This window comes from Vombatus ursinus, unplaced genomic scaffold (assembly GCF_900497805.2).
Source record: "Vombatus ursinus unplaced genomic scaffold, bare-nosed wombat genome assembly UNPS02010788.1, whole genome shotgun sequence".
In the NCBI taxonomy this organism is placed as follows: Eukaryota; Metazoa; Chordata; class Mammalia; order Diprotodontia; family Vombatidae; genus Vombatus; species Vombatus ursinus.
In genome coordinates, this window is record NW_020950566.1 from 5,146,433 (window position 1) to 5,163,384 (window position 16,952).

At 36.8% G+C, this 16,952-nt stretch overlaps 1 protein-coding gene across 6 annotated transcripts in view; it reads right to left on the reverse strand.

Annotated features, from left to right (window-relative positions):
• The window catches only part of CADPS2 (calcium dependent secretion activator 2), a 700,135-nt gene that overhangs the window by 103,541 nt on the left and 579,642 nt on the right, over positions 1 to 16,952 (reverse strand). For all 6 annotated transcript variants that reach the window (XM_027855139.1, XM_027855140.1, XM_027855138.1 and 3 more), the window contains 2 exons: positions 9,178 to 9,281; positions 3,289 to 3,445 (listed from right to left, as the gene is read on the reverse strand). In XM_027855139.1, the coding sequence (XP_027710940.1) occupies positions 3,289 to 3,445; positions 9,178 to 9,281 (261 nt within the window). The remainder of the gene's footprint in view (positions 1 to 3,288; positions 3,446 to 9,177; positions 9,282 to 16,952) is intronic.

Consider the following 16,952-nt stretch of genomic DNA (forward strand, 5'->3'; position numbering starts at 1 on the left):
TTCTGTATTTTACAGAAAAAAATAAAACAAACCAAAAAACCTTACATCTAAACATGTTAGACAAGCAAAATGAATAATTCATCTCTTCTAAAATGTTTGATCATTATGATTAATACAGAAAGAACCATAAAGTTGCCCAAAGATGAACTGAACTATTGCCAGCTTTTTTGATCATTCCTAATAATTGGAAAGAGAACTATTAAACATAATGTTTTTATTTTGGAAAAGAATGTTTTGTTTGCCCAACAGGTTTACCTTCTTAATTGTACTTTTCTTAAGATAAATTGTGCGTGTTCAATGAGCACATATTGACTGAAAAGGAAGCCTTTCTTGGTCCCTTGCTCTTAATATCTTCCCCTTTCCCCTCACCCCCTTAAAGGGCCTTCCATCAAAGTTGTATCTAATTTGTATGCACTTAGATAAATACATATTTTCTCCTTTGTTAGAATGTAAGCTCCTTGAGGATAGGGGTTGTCTTTTTCCTTTTATTTGTATGGCTCCTATTAAGCATGAATCCATGCTTGTTGCCTTGACTTGATGACTTGTTGGCTGCTGGTGGGTGATTAAATTGTTGAGAAATTTATTAGATGGCAGGCAAAGTCAAAACAGGAATTCAGAAGTTTATGTCAGCTAATTCACATATGGGCAATTGAAAGGGGCCTATGCATCTATTTGGAAAATAATTTTGTCATGGTATCAACAATGTAGATTATGGTATAATATACTGGTTTTAATATCACTTCTAGGTTTGTATCCCAAAGAAATCATAAAAATGGGAAAATGACCTACATGCACAAAAATATTTATAGCAACTCTTTTTGTGGTGGCCAAGAATTGGAAATTGAGGAGATGCCCATCAATTGGCTGAACAAGTTGTGGTATATGAATATAATGGAATACTATTGTCCTATAAGAAATGATAAGCAGGCTGACATCAGAAAATCCTGGAAAGACTTATATGAATTGATACAGAGTAAAATAAGCAGAACCAGGAGAACATACACAGTAATAGCCATACTGTGCAATGACTGACTTTGATTGACTTAGCTCTTCTCAGAAATGCAAAGATCTAAGACAACTCCAAAAGACTCATGATGGAAAATGCCATCCACATCCAGAAAAAGAACTATGGAGTTTAAACACAAATCAAAGCATACTATTTTCTCTCTCTTTCTCTGTTTTTTTCTTTGTATCTTCTCTCTTGTGGTTTCTCCCATTAGTTCTAATTCTTCTTTATAACATGACTAATGTGAAAATGTTTAATATGAATGTATATGTGTAGCCTATAACCGATTGCACGCCATCTTGGGGAAGAGGGAAGGGAGAGAAGGGGAGAAAATTTAGAGCTCAAAATCTTATGGAAGTGAATGTTGAAAACTAAAAATAAATTAATTAATTAATAAAAAATATACTGTCTTTATAATAAGACCTTCCTGAAAGTTGGGAGGGTCAGCTTATTCAGTGAATAAGATAATTAGTATTTTAAATGATCTCCACAGGCTAAAACAATGGCCTTAAATAAACAAGATAAAATGACACAAGGATATGTGTAAAGTTTCAAAAATTTAAAAGTCCAAGATGAGGCAGACATACTTTTCTAGCAGGTTCCATGAAAAAAGTCAGGGGTGTTAAATAAATAATCACAAGCTCGATAAATACTAACAGTAAAGAAAAACAAATAAATAAATGCAATCCTATGTTGCATTATTAGGAGGGCAGAAGTCAAGCAATAATTTTGTTGTACTTTCTTGGTTAGACTACACCAAGGGTGTTATGTTCAGCAACTGGAACATTAAATTAAAAAGATCACTGCTAAATCACCATTTGGCCTAAGAAAGCAGTGTACTAGAGTGATAGTGTCACAGAACCTGAGTTTACTAGATTCCATCCCTGATATTGAGTAACTGTGTGAATAACCTTGGAGAGATTACTTAAACCTTCCTTTTTAAAATTTTCCTCAACAAATAAATGAGGAGATTGGACTAGATGGCCTCTGTGGTCCTTTTCAACTTTAGAGGTAAGATTTTATTCTCCTAAGACAATGGGAAGGAATCTAGAAACCATCTCCCCTGAGTACCAGCTGTAGGAACTAGAGACGATAATTTACCTAAGATGTGATCAGGGACTTCAAGTATTCGAAGAACTGCTACATGAGGGAAGGAGTAAATTTATTTTGTGCTTCTCGATAGGACTGAACTAGGCCCAATAGGCCTATAGATTTCAGTTTGATCCACAGAAGGACTTCTTACTAAGAGGAGTCAGCAATGGAGGGGGCTGCCTTAGAAAGTAATCACCTCCTTGGCACTGGAAGTGTTCAAGCAGATGCTGGAAGCCCATCTACTAGATGTGTCATTGTCAGGATTCCTACATTGGATACGAAGTTAAAAGGAGTAACCTCTAAGTTCCTTTCCAACTCTGAGACTATGAAATTAGAAACCTTGATAATACAATAGTTTAATATTGAAATATAATATTGTACTGGTTCAGTTTCAGAGGTATCCTGGCAGTGAAAGATTTCTAGAAAAAAAGTACATTTCTAAATTTTCCTCCATAGACACAAATATTTGCTAGTTCCTTGTACAACTGAACTTAAGAGTTGGCGCAGTGGATAGAGCATCAGCCCTGGATTCAGGAGGACCTGAGTTCAAATCCAGCCTCAGACACATAACACTTACTAGCTGTGTGACCCTGGGCAAGTCACTTAACCCCATTGCCTAGCCCCTCCCCCCCCAAAAAAAGAGTTTTCCTGGAGAAAAGTGCCAGAAGAAAAGTGAGGACTGTTTCCAGGGGCATGTTAGAGCCACCCCTGTTAGAGCTAGAGACGATTGTTAAATTTTCAATGTGAGCATTTACACTTGGGAAATCAGTGAATCCTATATAGAGCCTTATTTGTTGTTTTACTGATTGTCCAGACCTAAGAAAGTGATGGAGAAAATGTTAAGTACTTAGATTAAATTTCAAAGTGATTTTCAGAGAAGCGGTTGTTAAAGATTTACTAACATAATCCTGAGTGTTGTCATGTTAAAAGTTGACAAGGAGTACCATACAGATGGATGAGGGGAAGAAATGGGTGATGTAATGAAGATATCATGGTGACCAGCGTAAGATGCTAAGGAGGGTTAGCTCTGACCTAGGAAGTCCTGGTTGGATGGTGAGGATGGAAGGCGTATAACATTAGTCCTGGGAGAGTCATACTACAACTCTCTATACACGTGTATTTATTAATCACACCCATGCCCATTACCCACACCTTCACCCACACCCACATTAATGGATCCAAACTCTTACTGTCATTTCTTAGGAAGTTATTTAGCAGTTGGAAAAGTGGAAAACTATCCCAAGAATCTTGTGGCTGAGCCTCTAGTGCTGAATCCATATCCACAGTAAATAATGACCAAAATTTCTCTGCATGTTCGGCCAACAGATCTGGCCACCAAGCAAACGCCTAGCAAAGGATAAAGAAAGAAGATTTGTTAGAAACATAAAGATATGCCAGTGCCTACACTTAATGATATTGTGAAAGTTCTTAAATAAAATGAAAACTTTTTTCAAGAAAAAAAATGAAATTTCATATGAATAATAAAAGAAAAAGAAAACCAGAAACAATGGCCTATTATAGTATGAAAAATAAACATTATCTCTGCAATCTAAAAATTAATATTTAATTTTTTAAAAGTTCCCTTGGCTGGATCTTTAAAATTTTTTTTTTCTAAAACATGATTAGTTGTCTTTGTGATATTTTCAAGAGAAGAAAAACTAGGAGAACATTTTCCCTCATTCACACTTTTAAGAAAATGTCAGTTTCATAATAGCTTTACACAATGAAAAAGAACACACCTCAATTTGGAAATACCAGCTATTTTAATTATTGTTGTAATTAATTTTTTTAAGAGCAAGCCTTTCCACATTTATTTTCAGTGGCATACTAGGAACCTAAGGCTTATCCCTGAAAAACCTATTGAACTTCTGCTTTTAAGAAAATGAACTGTTCAATGCGGACTTTTAAGATTTTGCTGTAAAACAGTTAATTCATAGTAACTATAGGCCCCCAAGAATTGGTGATTAAAAGAAATTGGGATCAGTATACGTATGGAGAGGAGATTTTCAGTGTAAGCTAACTTTAAAAATTCTTGCTAGATACTATGCCTCTTAGAATGGGTATGAAATACAAACAGGAAACTTGAGGAATGCAGTAGCAAGAAAGATGCGCATCCCATATTTTTGCTCTCTTTTCAAGGCATATTGATGGTAAATTAGAAAGGACTCTCAGAATCCTCATTGTAAGTGATGAGAGACAGAACACAGTGTCTGGGATACTGTATTTGCTTAACAAGTGCTTATTGCTTGATTAAGTAATATCCTATTACCTCAAAGAAATGTTTTCCAAAGATACACATTAGTTATAACATAGTCACTACCACTAAAAGAAGTTAAAATTAAGAAAATAACAATCATGATGTTCTAGGACACTTAGATAACATCAATTCCTTGTATACTTTTTAAGGTTAATGCTCATAGTAGTCTCCAAGGAGAGTGAGACTAGAAGAAATTTAAGTTTCTGACAGCTTCTTAATGGCCAGATTCTGAGTTTTTCCTCCAAAATTTAATAAAGTATTAGGAAAAACCTACAAAAAAATCCTACTGTGAAGCTTTGTCAGATAGGAGGTGAATCCATTTTTGCCAAAGCTATACCAGTGGGATATAAGTTCTGATGACCTCTGCCAAGCTGGAAAGGCCTTCCTTATCCATCATCCAGGTAACCAAATGTATTGTCTCAGAAGTCCAGTCATGAGAGAAGCTCAAGATCATTAGTTTGGACAATAAATGATTAAGTTATTTTTAACCATAGTGATCTATAAAACATAAACAAATACAAAATAGACTTCAATCTGTTGACTGTATGGCAGCAATCTCTCACTTGTTCTACAGTGACGGTGGGAAGGAAGAAATGAAATGAAAGGAAGAAGGAAGGGAGGGAGGAAGGGAGGAAAGAGGAAACATGCATTGAATTATTGTCCTCTGTAAACATAAGGTCTAGCACTATCCCAGCTAGGGCCTCAAACACCACATTAAACATCCAAATGACCAAGGCCTCAAAGACCATTCCAGAGAACTGAGTTGATGTTCCATGTACGGGATATCTCCTGGATATACATACCTCCATTCTCTCCCATCTTGGGATGAGGTGTTTTATGTGAATTTAGTCTATCCTTCGAGCATACTATCATCCAGGTATTTATTGATTCAGACTACTGGCCCCAGCTATGCAGTATCTAGAGAATAACATCAAACCAGTGCCATCATAGGATCCTGAAGGGTCTGGCCCCAACCAACTGGCACTCCTCTAATCCTACGGTGATTCAGAGTTGCTTTCTGCTAAGGCAGCATCTCCTTCCCCTGCTACTTCTTCCCAAACTTTGGTTATCATTGCTGCAGAACCATACCCTTCTCTAGTCCCTTTCCTTCTCAACTCTATTGTATTTATATCTCTGTTTACCTGTTTTTATCCATCAATAAATGTAAGCTGCTTGAGAGTGGCAGGACTTTTTATCTTTGTATCCCCAGCACAGTTAGATGGCAGAGTGGATAGAGCACCAGACCTAAAGTCAGGAAGACTAATCTTCCCGAGTTCAAATCTGGCTTTAGATACTTATTAGCTGTATGACCGTGGTCAAGTTACTTAACTCTGTTTGCCTCAGTTCTTCATCTGTAAAATGAGCTGGAGAAGAAAATAGTAAACCACTCCAGTATCTTTGCCAAGAAAATCCCAAATGGAGTCACAAAGAGTCAGACACAACTGAAACGGCTGAACAACAAAATCCCTAGAACAGGATCTTACACACAGTAGCTGCTTAATAAATGCTTGTTGAATTGAATTGATTGGGATAATGGAGAGTGCCCTGGATCGTGAATAGGCTCCTGGATTTTAGTCCTGATTCTGCCACTAATTAGCAGTGTGTCCTTGAGCAAGTCACTTTACCAGAGCTTGCTTTCCTCATCTATTAGATGATATCTACAACCCCTAAGTTCTACATAGTCAGACTATAGGGCTGAAAGAGTTTACAGGAGAGTATTGGAGCATGAACATCTTGTTCCTCTGGAACCATGTCAATTATGACACCTTGTATTTGGATGGACTTACTGGTTCAACCAAAAATTCTTGTCAATAGCTATCTAAGAAGTCAGTTATTGTGAGTGGATATTTAGTCTTGAGGTTCACCAGAAAAGATTATCCAACCTTCTTAAGAAGAAGGAGGAGGAATTGTGAGGCAGGGCTGAGAGAGGAGGTCAAGAGGCCTTCAGAGTGAGGGAGAAAAGTCTTCAAAGGAAAGTTACTGTCAAAGATCTGAAGGAGAAGAAACCTGCTTATCTGAAAATTTGCCGAAGGATAGAAGCAACCTTTTAGCCTTGAAAAGTAAACTGCCACTGTGAACAGAAGTAAAATGGAAATAAAAGGACCTGACACATGAGCCACTTTAAGGTCTCTTGGAGGCAGACAGATTAACCTCTGCCAAGGGAGCTGATCTGGGCACTCTTTCAAGGAGTCAGGAAACTGGTTTGAACATACAGCAAAATAAATATTAGACCAAAGAGCTTGAACACTGATTCACTTTGGCGATGACATAGCAAACCAGAAAATTCACTCTCCATAAATGTCTAGAGAAAGTTAGATTTGTTGGTGAATGAAAAAAATCCCCAAGACACATTGATTCCCTGAGATGGGTAACCGGAATATTGGTGATATGTCATTAATCAGTGGTAACACACACCCGTACAGCACTACAACACCTAGCCTAATTAGAGAATGACTCCTACTCTTGAGTTTCAAGGAGGAGGATAAAAATGTTTTTAAAAATGAGAAATAATCAGAATTTTTTTTTATAATATAGTGTCATCAAATAGAGATCCATACTAGAAAAATGGGTAAAACAATGTTATTTTGTGCAAGATGGGACACATACCTCTCTTCCCTGAGGGAATCCAAGGATTTGAAAGCATTGTAGAATGGGAAAACATTACAATATTAAAAAATGTTAACAAGAATTCATTGTCATAATTTTATGATGAAATTTGTGTTTTCTGTTTCCAGCTGCTGTACAGTGATTGTCTTGTGTAAAGGTGGCCTGTATTCAATAAATTTCAATTTTTTTTGGAGGTTGGAAAATAATATCAGCTTTTTGTTTTGTTGGTACCCATTACATTTTAATATGTATATCAGTTTTCCTGCAAATTTTAATTGTAATTGCAATGAGTATGTAACATTTAATAATTACCTTTAAATGGTAGGAAATGAGGATCATAATAGAGTAATGAGTTTGAACCTTGCATAATTACCATTTTCCTTACTGGTGCTAGTAAAGAAAAAACTATCTGGACCATAAAGAAAATCTATTTCTTTTACAGAAAAGTACACTGTATTTTGGTATCCAATCAGAATTAGTTTTTTTTTAAATTTGTAAAAGCCTAATACTTTGATGATAATGCTTTGCAACAAAAGACAAAGAGAAAACACATCTATTTTATCAAATAATCATTTGCAGTATAACACAGCAGTGATACTAGTGTAGAATAGAACCTCCTGGGAATTCATCTCAAATTATTGAAGCAGCTGTTTCTTCAGTTTAAAATAAAATATCCATAACAAGTTCACACATGACAGATGCAACGTAAAAACTAGATTCCACAGTGTGAGCGAAAAGCAGATGTTTTGAATGATCATATTTATAACCAGATACAATAAATCTTCGTTTAACCATGGTATGGTTTCATGGATATTTTTATTCAAGGAGTTGTTTAAAATGTACTTCCTGTAGTTTCTTACATCTTTTGAGAGCAAGGTTTCATTAAATGTAAATACCCTATAAATTTTATATACACACACACACACACACACACATATATATATTATATATATATGTCTGTCCTTGTACATTCCTGCTCACTTCTTATGGTTCCTCAATAACCAACCAAACTGATTCTATAGTACTCAATTTTATTATGCCTTATGTAAAGAGAGCTTCCTCTTCTCTCCTTCAGCAAAAAAGAAAAGAAAAAAAAAAAAGAAATTTCTTTCATTATTGTGAATAAAACCCCTGATCTTATGTGGGGTCATTTTTAGGGTTTAAAATAGGAGAATCAATATTGCTTTTAACACGTTCAGATAATCTTAATTTGACATTAGCATCTGAAAACCATTGTTTTTTTTATCAATTAAAACAGTGAAAACTGATTTTACATATATATTATATATATATATATGGCTAGCACGTATATAGGCTTTAAGGTTAGCAAAGTGCTTTATCTATGTTAATTGAATTTAAAGATTTGAGAAACTTGAGTAAAAGGGGTAGAAATCTGAAATTCATCCATTACTTGGAAGTTTCTAGAGAATTTCTGATTCGATACTATACAAACAACCCTTAAAGCACTATAGAGTTGCCAACTATTACGATTATCTCCCAAGCCAGAATTGCTCTCTTTCTTCTCTATATTGTCATAACTTTGTACATCTCAATGGACTTGTACATTGTCTTTTATTTATAGATATCTGTGTACAAGTCTTACTTTTCCCACTTGACCCCAAGCTCCAACACGGCTATGGGAGGCAGTGGGACATAGTGGATACAGTGCTGGACATGCAGTCAAGAAGGCTTGGATTTGTGAATCCTGCCTCAAACACTTACTAGCTGAGTGATTTGGGGCAAGTCTATTAACCTGAGCCTCAGTTTCTTCATTTGTGAAATAAGGAGCCCTGGATGATCTCTAAGGTCCCTTCAAGCTCTGAATCGATGACCCCTTGTCTGATTCTTCATTTTATCCCCTCAAAGCAACCTGCTCATTGCCCTGTACATGGCAGATACTCAATATCTACATATTTTCTTGAACTGAACTGCTTTAAAACTACACATGCTTTCCATGTCATTTTATCACCTTCTGGTGCTATCACTAGTCTCTCTCTTTTTATGTCTTTCAATTTCTATTTCTGAACCAAGGATTCCATCAAGGGAATGCAAGTAAAATTTGATTTCTGTTCATTTTACATAAACTTCTTTCCCTGAAGGTAAGTGGCCTGATATGCATCAAGGATCATGGCTAACCTGCTCTTTAGTGTTGCTCCCATTAAAGGGAAGAGAAGTGCCTGGGGTATTATTCTACATTAAAAACCATTTTCCTCACCTCTGAATGATGCTCTTCATTCTGCTGTAATACCTCTATGCAGAGCTCTGCTAGATGAAGGACCTCTTCTAGCTTTCTAGCAGGAGCAGCTTGGTTCATGATCTCTATGGCAAAAAGGAGAATTACAATGATATTACCTTGGAAAGTCTCAACCAAGACAAACACATATTCTAACAGTGCTGAAATAAGAGTACGGAGGGATGGTAGTTGGCTTTTTTTTTTTGGAAGGAATAAATGATTCAAGACAACAGATACTCTACAATACAAATGAATACACAATTGTAACAACAGCAAATCCCAGCTCACCAGATTATAGAAAATATTTCACCCTCAAAGCAATCACAGGCAATGGAGAGCACTTTTATGTTTAATTCAGAGAACTAACAGGTGAGTCAGTACATTAGATGCTCAACTTCTGTAATAAACAAGTTATAATTTTCTTCAAGGTCAGGAATACAAAGAGAGAAGCTACCATGAATTTCTCTCTCTCTCTCCCTCCCTTTCATTGTATCATCAATACAATGCCATCCTCACAGATGAGTCATCCCTGCAATTTGCAAAACCTGGTTATGTAGTGGTAGTTGTTGTTGCCATTGAAATTTCATGCCTGAAATGTCTATAGTTTAGGTGATCACAAAATTAAAAAAAAATAAAAGTACAAAGTCACCTAAAACCACTCTGACAGCATGCAATTAACTGATTTCCTTCCCAGCTCTCCCTTCGAAATAACCCACAGTTCTTTGAAGCTGAAGGTTCTTTCATTGTTGTAGCAAAACTAGTGCTCTAAAAAGACAGCTCAGAATAGGATTATAAAGCAGTGATCCAAAACTCAGTACCAATGAAAGCAAATAGCTCATTGAAGAGACACAACTAATTTGGCAGCAATGAGAGACGGATGTTACCAATATTGAAAATGTTTCTAAATGTTGATTTACAAAAGAGAACTTCAAGTAGGAAGTAAAGGGCATTCAAAATAAACAGTTCTTTGGCTGGATGGGCCCACTACATCAAGCAAGTTGTAGAAAGGGCATTAAAGCTTTTAGGGAATAAAGATCTCTTCTCTGGGAAGCCTCGGGGCTCTTTTTTTCCTGCTGAAGAGCCTTCTACTTCATTTTCTCACCACCCCATCTCAACACCCCAGGGGATTTACTTGGAAGAAGAGTCTTTTCTACTTTATTTATTTCTCAGATTTCTTCCTCTCTGGGCCAAGTAAAGGGGCCAGTCACCAGAGCCACTCTGGTTCTGTGTCAGGAGGAAAAAATGTTCTATTTCTGTATTCAGGAGTATCTAGTAAACCTAGCCACTTTCTTTTCTCACTCAAATTTATCTTCTTTCTACTCTTTTCTTCCTTATTCAACTGCAGATGGAGAAATGGGTACATGTGATGAGAGAGACGTGCTGTCTGAATATGCTTTGGGGGAAGATAAACAATATAAAAGTGTCCCTTTTTCACTACCTCCAAGTCCATCCCTGCCCTCCCAGTGCAGCCACATCCCCCAGCAAGATGAAAGTTTTGGCTGTCTAGCTTATGGCAGGGGTAAAGGAATATGGAAACCCAGATTCTCTGGAAGATGCTCAGAGCATGAACCATTTTCACAAAGTCACAAATACCATCACTCTACTATTCCATTCACTATTAGGATATGAAAACAAAAGCTCTAATTTAAGGAGCTCAGATTCATCCATTCTTAAATATGCAAGGGACAACTGAAGGACATAGAACAACTTAGCCCCAAGTGGAAAAATCTCTCCTACAACATCCCTGTAAATAATTTTCTACCTCCCAGGAAACACATTCTTTATTAAGGATCTATATTGTTGGACAGATCTAATTAAAACAATCTAGTTGGATGGGTGTCATATGCACATCCAAATAAAGGGAGTGCCAAACAAGTGGTGCCCAATTTTAGTATTGATTGAAACACTTGCACAGACAAACATTAATGTCCTTGAAAATATATTTTATGCCAGGGGTCAGCTAATTACCACTCAAGGACAAAATCTAGTACACCACCTGTTGTGTTTTTTTTTTTTGTACAGCCTGCAAGCTAAAAATGGTTTTTACATTTTTTGAACACAGTAAAACTTTATTTTAAAATGTAAAAACCATTCTTAACTTGTGGACTGTACAAAAACAGAAGGTGGGCTGGATTTGACCCAATGACCCACATCACAAGGCAGGAATGTGCTGACTCTTGTTTTACACAACTACTTATAAGCAAATTGTAGGTAATATCCTACTTATGCTGAATTTATGCCCAGCAAGTTACAGGTAGCTGCCTACTCATGGCCAGTGTTCATTTTTCCAATGCCCTTCCAATTATCTATAATTTTAAACTCATCTGAAATACACACACACAAAGAAAGATTTTAAGCCACATAGCACGACTACTGGGATAATATTTAAGTAAGATTTTATAGCAACGAGCAGGCTGGGATCTTTCAAAGTAAGACATGATTTCCCAAATACTCTTCAGTCTGATCTAATACTCATTTCTGGGCCTATCATTTATATGTAGTATTTATTGAAAAGCTATGTACTAAAAACTAATTTGACATACCACTTGCCCAGCTAGTCTGGACAATACTACTTTTAACCTACTTTAGATCATTTGTCAAATTTCTTTCACAATGTAGTGGTTTTCACTCCAGAGACTAATTTTCTTGGGCCTAATATAATTATTACATTGGCTGCTATGAAAAAGCACATTTGTATAACCTCAAAAGCTCTAGAGAAGCTTCCTTTTTTTATGCAAAGCACTTTCCATGACACCAGTCAACATTTCTCGTTAACATATATATTTCTGTTTTACTTCTCACTTGACGTCAATATTCAGCAGGTCACTGAATGAAGTTATCTTCACAGTCAAGTATATCATAGTTCTATAACCTTAGTGTATGCAGACACTTTTCAGGGTTACATTTTGTTTTTCCTACTGAGTTAAATACCATTTTAAAATCACTGAACCATAAACACAGTAGGATCTGTATTTTCTATATCCCTTAGTGAATTGTCTGATTCTAAAGGTGTGGTTTCATGTAGAAATTGCTTACAAAGCTTGTCTTTCCTCCTCTCCCATTTTCATAAAAAATACCTTTGAAGCTTGTAGAGACATTTGATATAAAGATCTTATAGAGATGATTGTATGATTGTGGAGAAGGAGCATAACTCTTGAGTTCTTCCAAGGTGATGACAAATAACCTGTCAGTGGAAAACACCTCCTTCACTGCTACTCATGTGTGGGGCTCTCGAATTGTCTTGTAATTGGTCTCTCTACCTTCAGCATCCCCTCACTTCAATCCATTTTCCAAGTTTGACAATATTTCTCCTGCCTCCTACTCAATAAATTCCAGTGGCCCCCTATTACCTTCAGAATCAAATATAAAATCTTCCATCTGGCATTCAAAGCCCTTCACAACCTGACCCCTTCTTACCTTTCCAGTTATCTTACACTTTACTTCCCTCCATTCATTTTACAATTCAGTTACACCAGACTACTTGTTATTCTTCACACATGACACTTCCTGGCTTTATATATTTGTATGAGGTATCCCCCATGCCTGAAAACTTCTCCTTAACCTACAAGTCCTAGCTCTCTTGGCTTACTTCACAATTTAGCTCAAATTCCATGTTCTCTAGCCCATTAGAATGTAAGTTCCTTGGAAGCAGGGACTATGTTTTTGCCTTTCTTTGCATCCCCAGCATTTAGCACAGTGCCTGGAACACAGTAAAGGCTTATTAAATACTTGTTGACTAACTAACCCTGTTTGCTTTAAACAGGGTAAGTATGCCAGTTCACTGATGGCAACAGGTCTGGAATAGAATCTTTGGCTTCTAGTCAAACCATGATCTGATACTGTCTATTTGTCTTTTTTTTTTTTTGGCTAGGCAATAGGGTTAAGTGACTTGCCCAGGATCACACAGCTAGTAAGTATTACGTGTCTGAGGCCGGATTTGAACTCAAGTCCTCCTGACTCCAGAGCCGGTGCTCTATCCACTGCACCATGATACTATCTATTTGAAAGCATCAGACTGAATCCTTTATTCAAAATTCACACTCATAAGTTTCCTTTGTTCTTAAGAGTCCATTACTTACTTCCTAACAGCTCATTTATAAAATGGAGCGATTAAAGATTTAAAGGTCCATTGCAAAACCTACTCCCTCATTTTTCAGATTAGGAAGCTGAATTACAAAGAAGTTAAGGGACTTGTCCAAGGTCATGTGGGAGTTAAGCATCAGAGCCAGGAATCAAACTGGGGTCCTGCACCTCAAAATCCAGTACACTAATACACCAGACTGCCTCTAAAATAAAGTAAATCCTTTTGATCTCCATCTCTCAGAAAAGGATAAAAGACCAATACAAATTGTAAATAACAGAGGTTGAGAGTTTGAGGAGTTGATGATAAAATGAAAACCCCAACCCTTTATACATGTTTGAAATGAGAAGAAATCATTATTGTGGTTACCTGAAAACTTCTGTCTAGGTTGAAAGCCCATTAGAGTGTTAAAAGCTCCTTTTACATTTCAGAGTGTCTTACATAAAAACAAATAGAGATGGCACACTCTTTCTTTGAAATGATAAAATGCTATGAATCATGTCACCCTTTCTAGATTCAAGATAATGACAATACTCAAACTCCATACTCATATATAATGGCCTCTTCAACACATTAAACAAACTCCAATTCATCAAGTGTTAGGTATTTTGCTTTTTTCTTTGTTTCATAGGTTTCCATGGTCAAAAATTTTATCACCAAGCGGCCAGTCTATTGGTTCTAAGGCTCTCCAGACTCAGCTAGCTCAGCTGGTCCTTGAAAATTAGATATCTTTTGTCTGCTGGGGCCATATTGGAAGTCTTTCCAGAATGGAAAAATCTGCTAGATCTCTCAGTCTGTTGGGAAAGCCAGGGCCATCACTATGCCATGATGAAATGCTGGAATAGGACTTTGTACTCCGTGGTTCTGTACAACTCCCTTCTGCTTCTGGGTTGGAGGTGGCGGGGGGAGGAAAGAGAGTGCTAAGAATCACAGTATTAGACTGTCAATAAACATAAACATTAACTTAGCTCTTGGTACTCTGAACGTGAGCCCCTTGTCTAGTGATTAAGGAGTAGATGTACTACTGGAGGAACTGAATCAGATTGACCTGGATATTCTCACTATAAATGAAATAATACAAAAGAAAATTATAGCTAAATGGAGGAAGCATGGCATAGTGGATAGAGGACTACACTTGCAATCAAAGAGATCTGAGTTCCAATACTGTCTCAGGCAATTACTAGTGCAAATCCCTAAACTTCTCTTAACAGCGGTTTCTTCAGCTGTAAAATGGGAGTAATAATAGCATCTCCTTTACCAGACTGTGTATTTGAATCCTAGCTCTAAAACTGGGAGAGACTTTCAAATTCATCTAGTTTAATCCACTCATTTTACAGATGCAGAAACTAAAGCCCAGAGAGTTTAAGTGACTTGATAAAAAAACCCACAGGTAGCATCATTGTGAAAATAAAATGAGATAATTTGTGTAAATCACTTTTTAAAACTTAAGGCACTATATAAATGTTAGCTAAACGGAAGGATAGCTTCCAAAGATTCTCTTTGCTGAGACGAAAGAATTGGGAAATTAGGTTATTATCATGTGTCCAAAAGGCATTAAGAACATTATTTTGGGAGACTGTAGGCTATTTCATCTTATATTGCTCAAGACAAGAATTTACAAAAAGATTACCATAAGGATTCCTTCAAGGCCCAGCTAGAATCCCACCTTCTACAGAAAGTCTTTTCCAATCCCCCTTTAATTCTAGTCTTCCCTCTGCTGATTATCTCTAATCTATCCTGTATATAGCTTATTTGTACATAGGTTTTTACATATTATCTCCCCCATTAGATTATGAGCTCTCTGAGAGCAGGGGCTATTCTTGGCATTTATTTGTATCCCAGTGCTTATTAGCACAATGCCTGACACATAGTAGGCCCTTAATAAATGTTTATTTTTTTATTGATTGAGATAGCTTCCATTTTTCCATTGCAGACCATACAGAGGTAAGGATATTCTATGAGGAACTCAGCAAGATTCACCAAATTAAATCAATATATACTTGACTTTTAATGAAGTGTGTATATGGTAGATGAAGAGCTAGGGTCAGGATGACTTGGGCTGAAGCCTTACCTCTGACATATACTGGTAAATCATGCCCTAGGCTAGTCACTCACCCTCTCAGGGCTCTGTGCATTTCTCTAAGAATACAAGTCACAGAGCTCTTGCTGATCTGCACTGGTAGACAGAGTCTCCTGTCCACAGGGTTCCCCACAGTGGTAAAATCACAGATATCAAACACCCTCTTCCCCTTGCCATAAACCCCAAAACAAAAACTTTTAACACTTGATGACTTTAATGCAAAGGTTGGTGGGGGAGAAGTACATTGGCTATGGAGCAAGGGTTAACTGAGTGACATCCTGTATTCCTCACTGGCATTTATGCAATTTTAAACAATTTAGGCAGCCCCAAGCAAATTGCAGAGAACCCTTATGGAAGATTATAGAAGGACAAAGAGAAGAGTTTCCCAAAATAAGAAGGCAGAGTTGAAGTGGGATCTGCACAGTTGGTAGGTATACCAATGACACTGGTGAAAAGGACAGAAGCACTGAAGTGCCATTATGTTTGCAATCTTTGACAGTTACACATGTCAACATCCCAGACATGCAAAGCATTATATATTCAATATTCTATTAGACAACATTTACCAATAGCTCCAATTCAAGTATTTTACAATTGGTAATATTGGTGATGTCTTCCTTAAAATGTTCTAAACATTAGTTTCATTTCCATGTCACTACAAGTGGCCCACATTCTCCTACCTTTACACTGAGTTCCTGATTATTCTAATACCTTTCAAATGGTGACATTCAAAACAAATACATTTAAGGTAGATAACATGTTTTTCTGGCAAATGTTGATATATCACTCTGAGCTGTTATTCCTGATTAATTTCTATATCTTTCTGGTCTTTCATTCCTTTCCTTTTGACTCAGTTTTCTTCTAACATTAGTTGATTACAATATGTGGATTCTAAAAGTACTTTGATTCAATATTTTTAAAAGAGAGATCAGACATAAGATCTATCATTTCAGGGGAAGGGACAGGAGGAAATAATATCTAGATCAAATGTTATGTTTCTTGACCTTTATCTCCCACCAAATTGTCATTGCTTTACCAAGTGGCTCAGCTGCCAATAACAAGGAATCAGAGTTCTGATAGAAAATGATGATGTCCAGTCAGTTAATAGACAGTAAATATTTCTTAAGTGCCAGCTATGCTGGGATAAGTGCTGGGATACAAAGAAAGGCAAAAGACAATCTCTGATCTCCTTAAGTTCACAGTATAATGGAGGAGACAACATACAGGCAACTATATAAACAAGATTATCTACAATTGGAAAAAAAATCAATAGAAATAAGGCATTAGAATGAAAGGGGATTGGGAAAGACTTCCTCTAGAAGGTGGATTTTTACCTGGGACTTGAAGGGAGCCAGAGAACTTCTGCCAGGAAGCGGAGATAAGGAAGTAAAGCATTTTAAGCAGGTGGGATAGCTGGTGAAAATGCCCAGAGTCAGGAGATGGAATAGCAAGGAGGCAAATATCACCAGATTGAAGAATATGTGGGGGTGAGGCAGGTTGTGAAGGGCTTTGAAGGACAAATAGAGGATTTCATATTTGATCCTAGAGGTAATATGGAGCCACTGGAGTGTAATGAGGGGTGGATGGGTGACATGG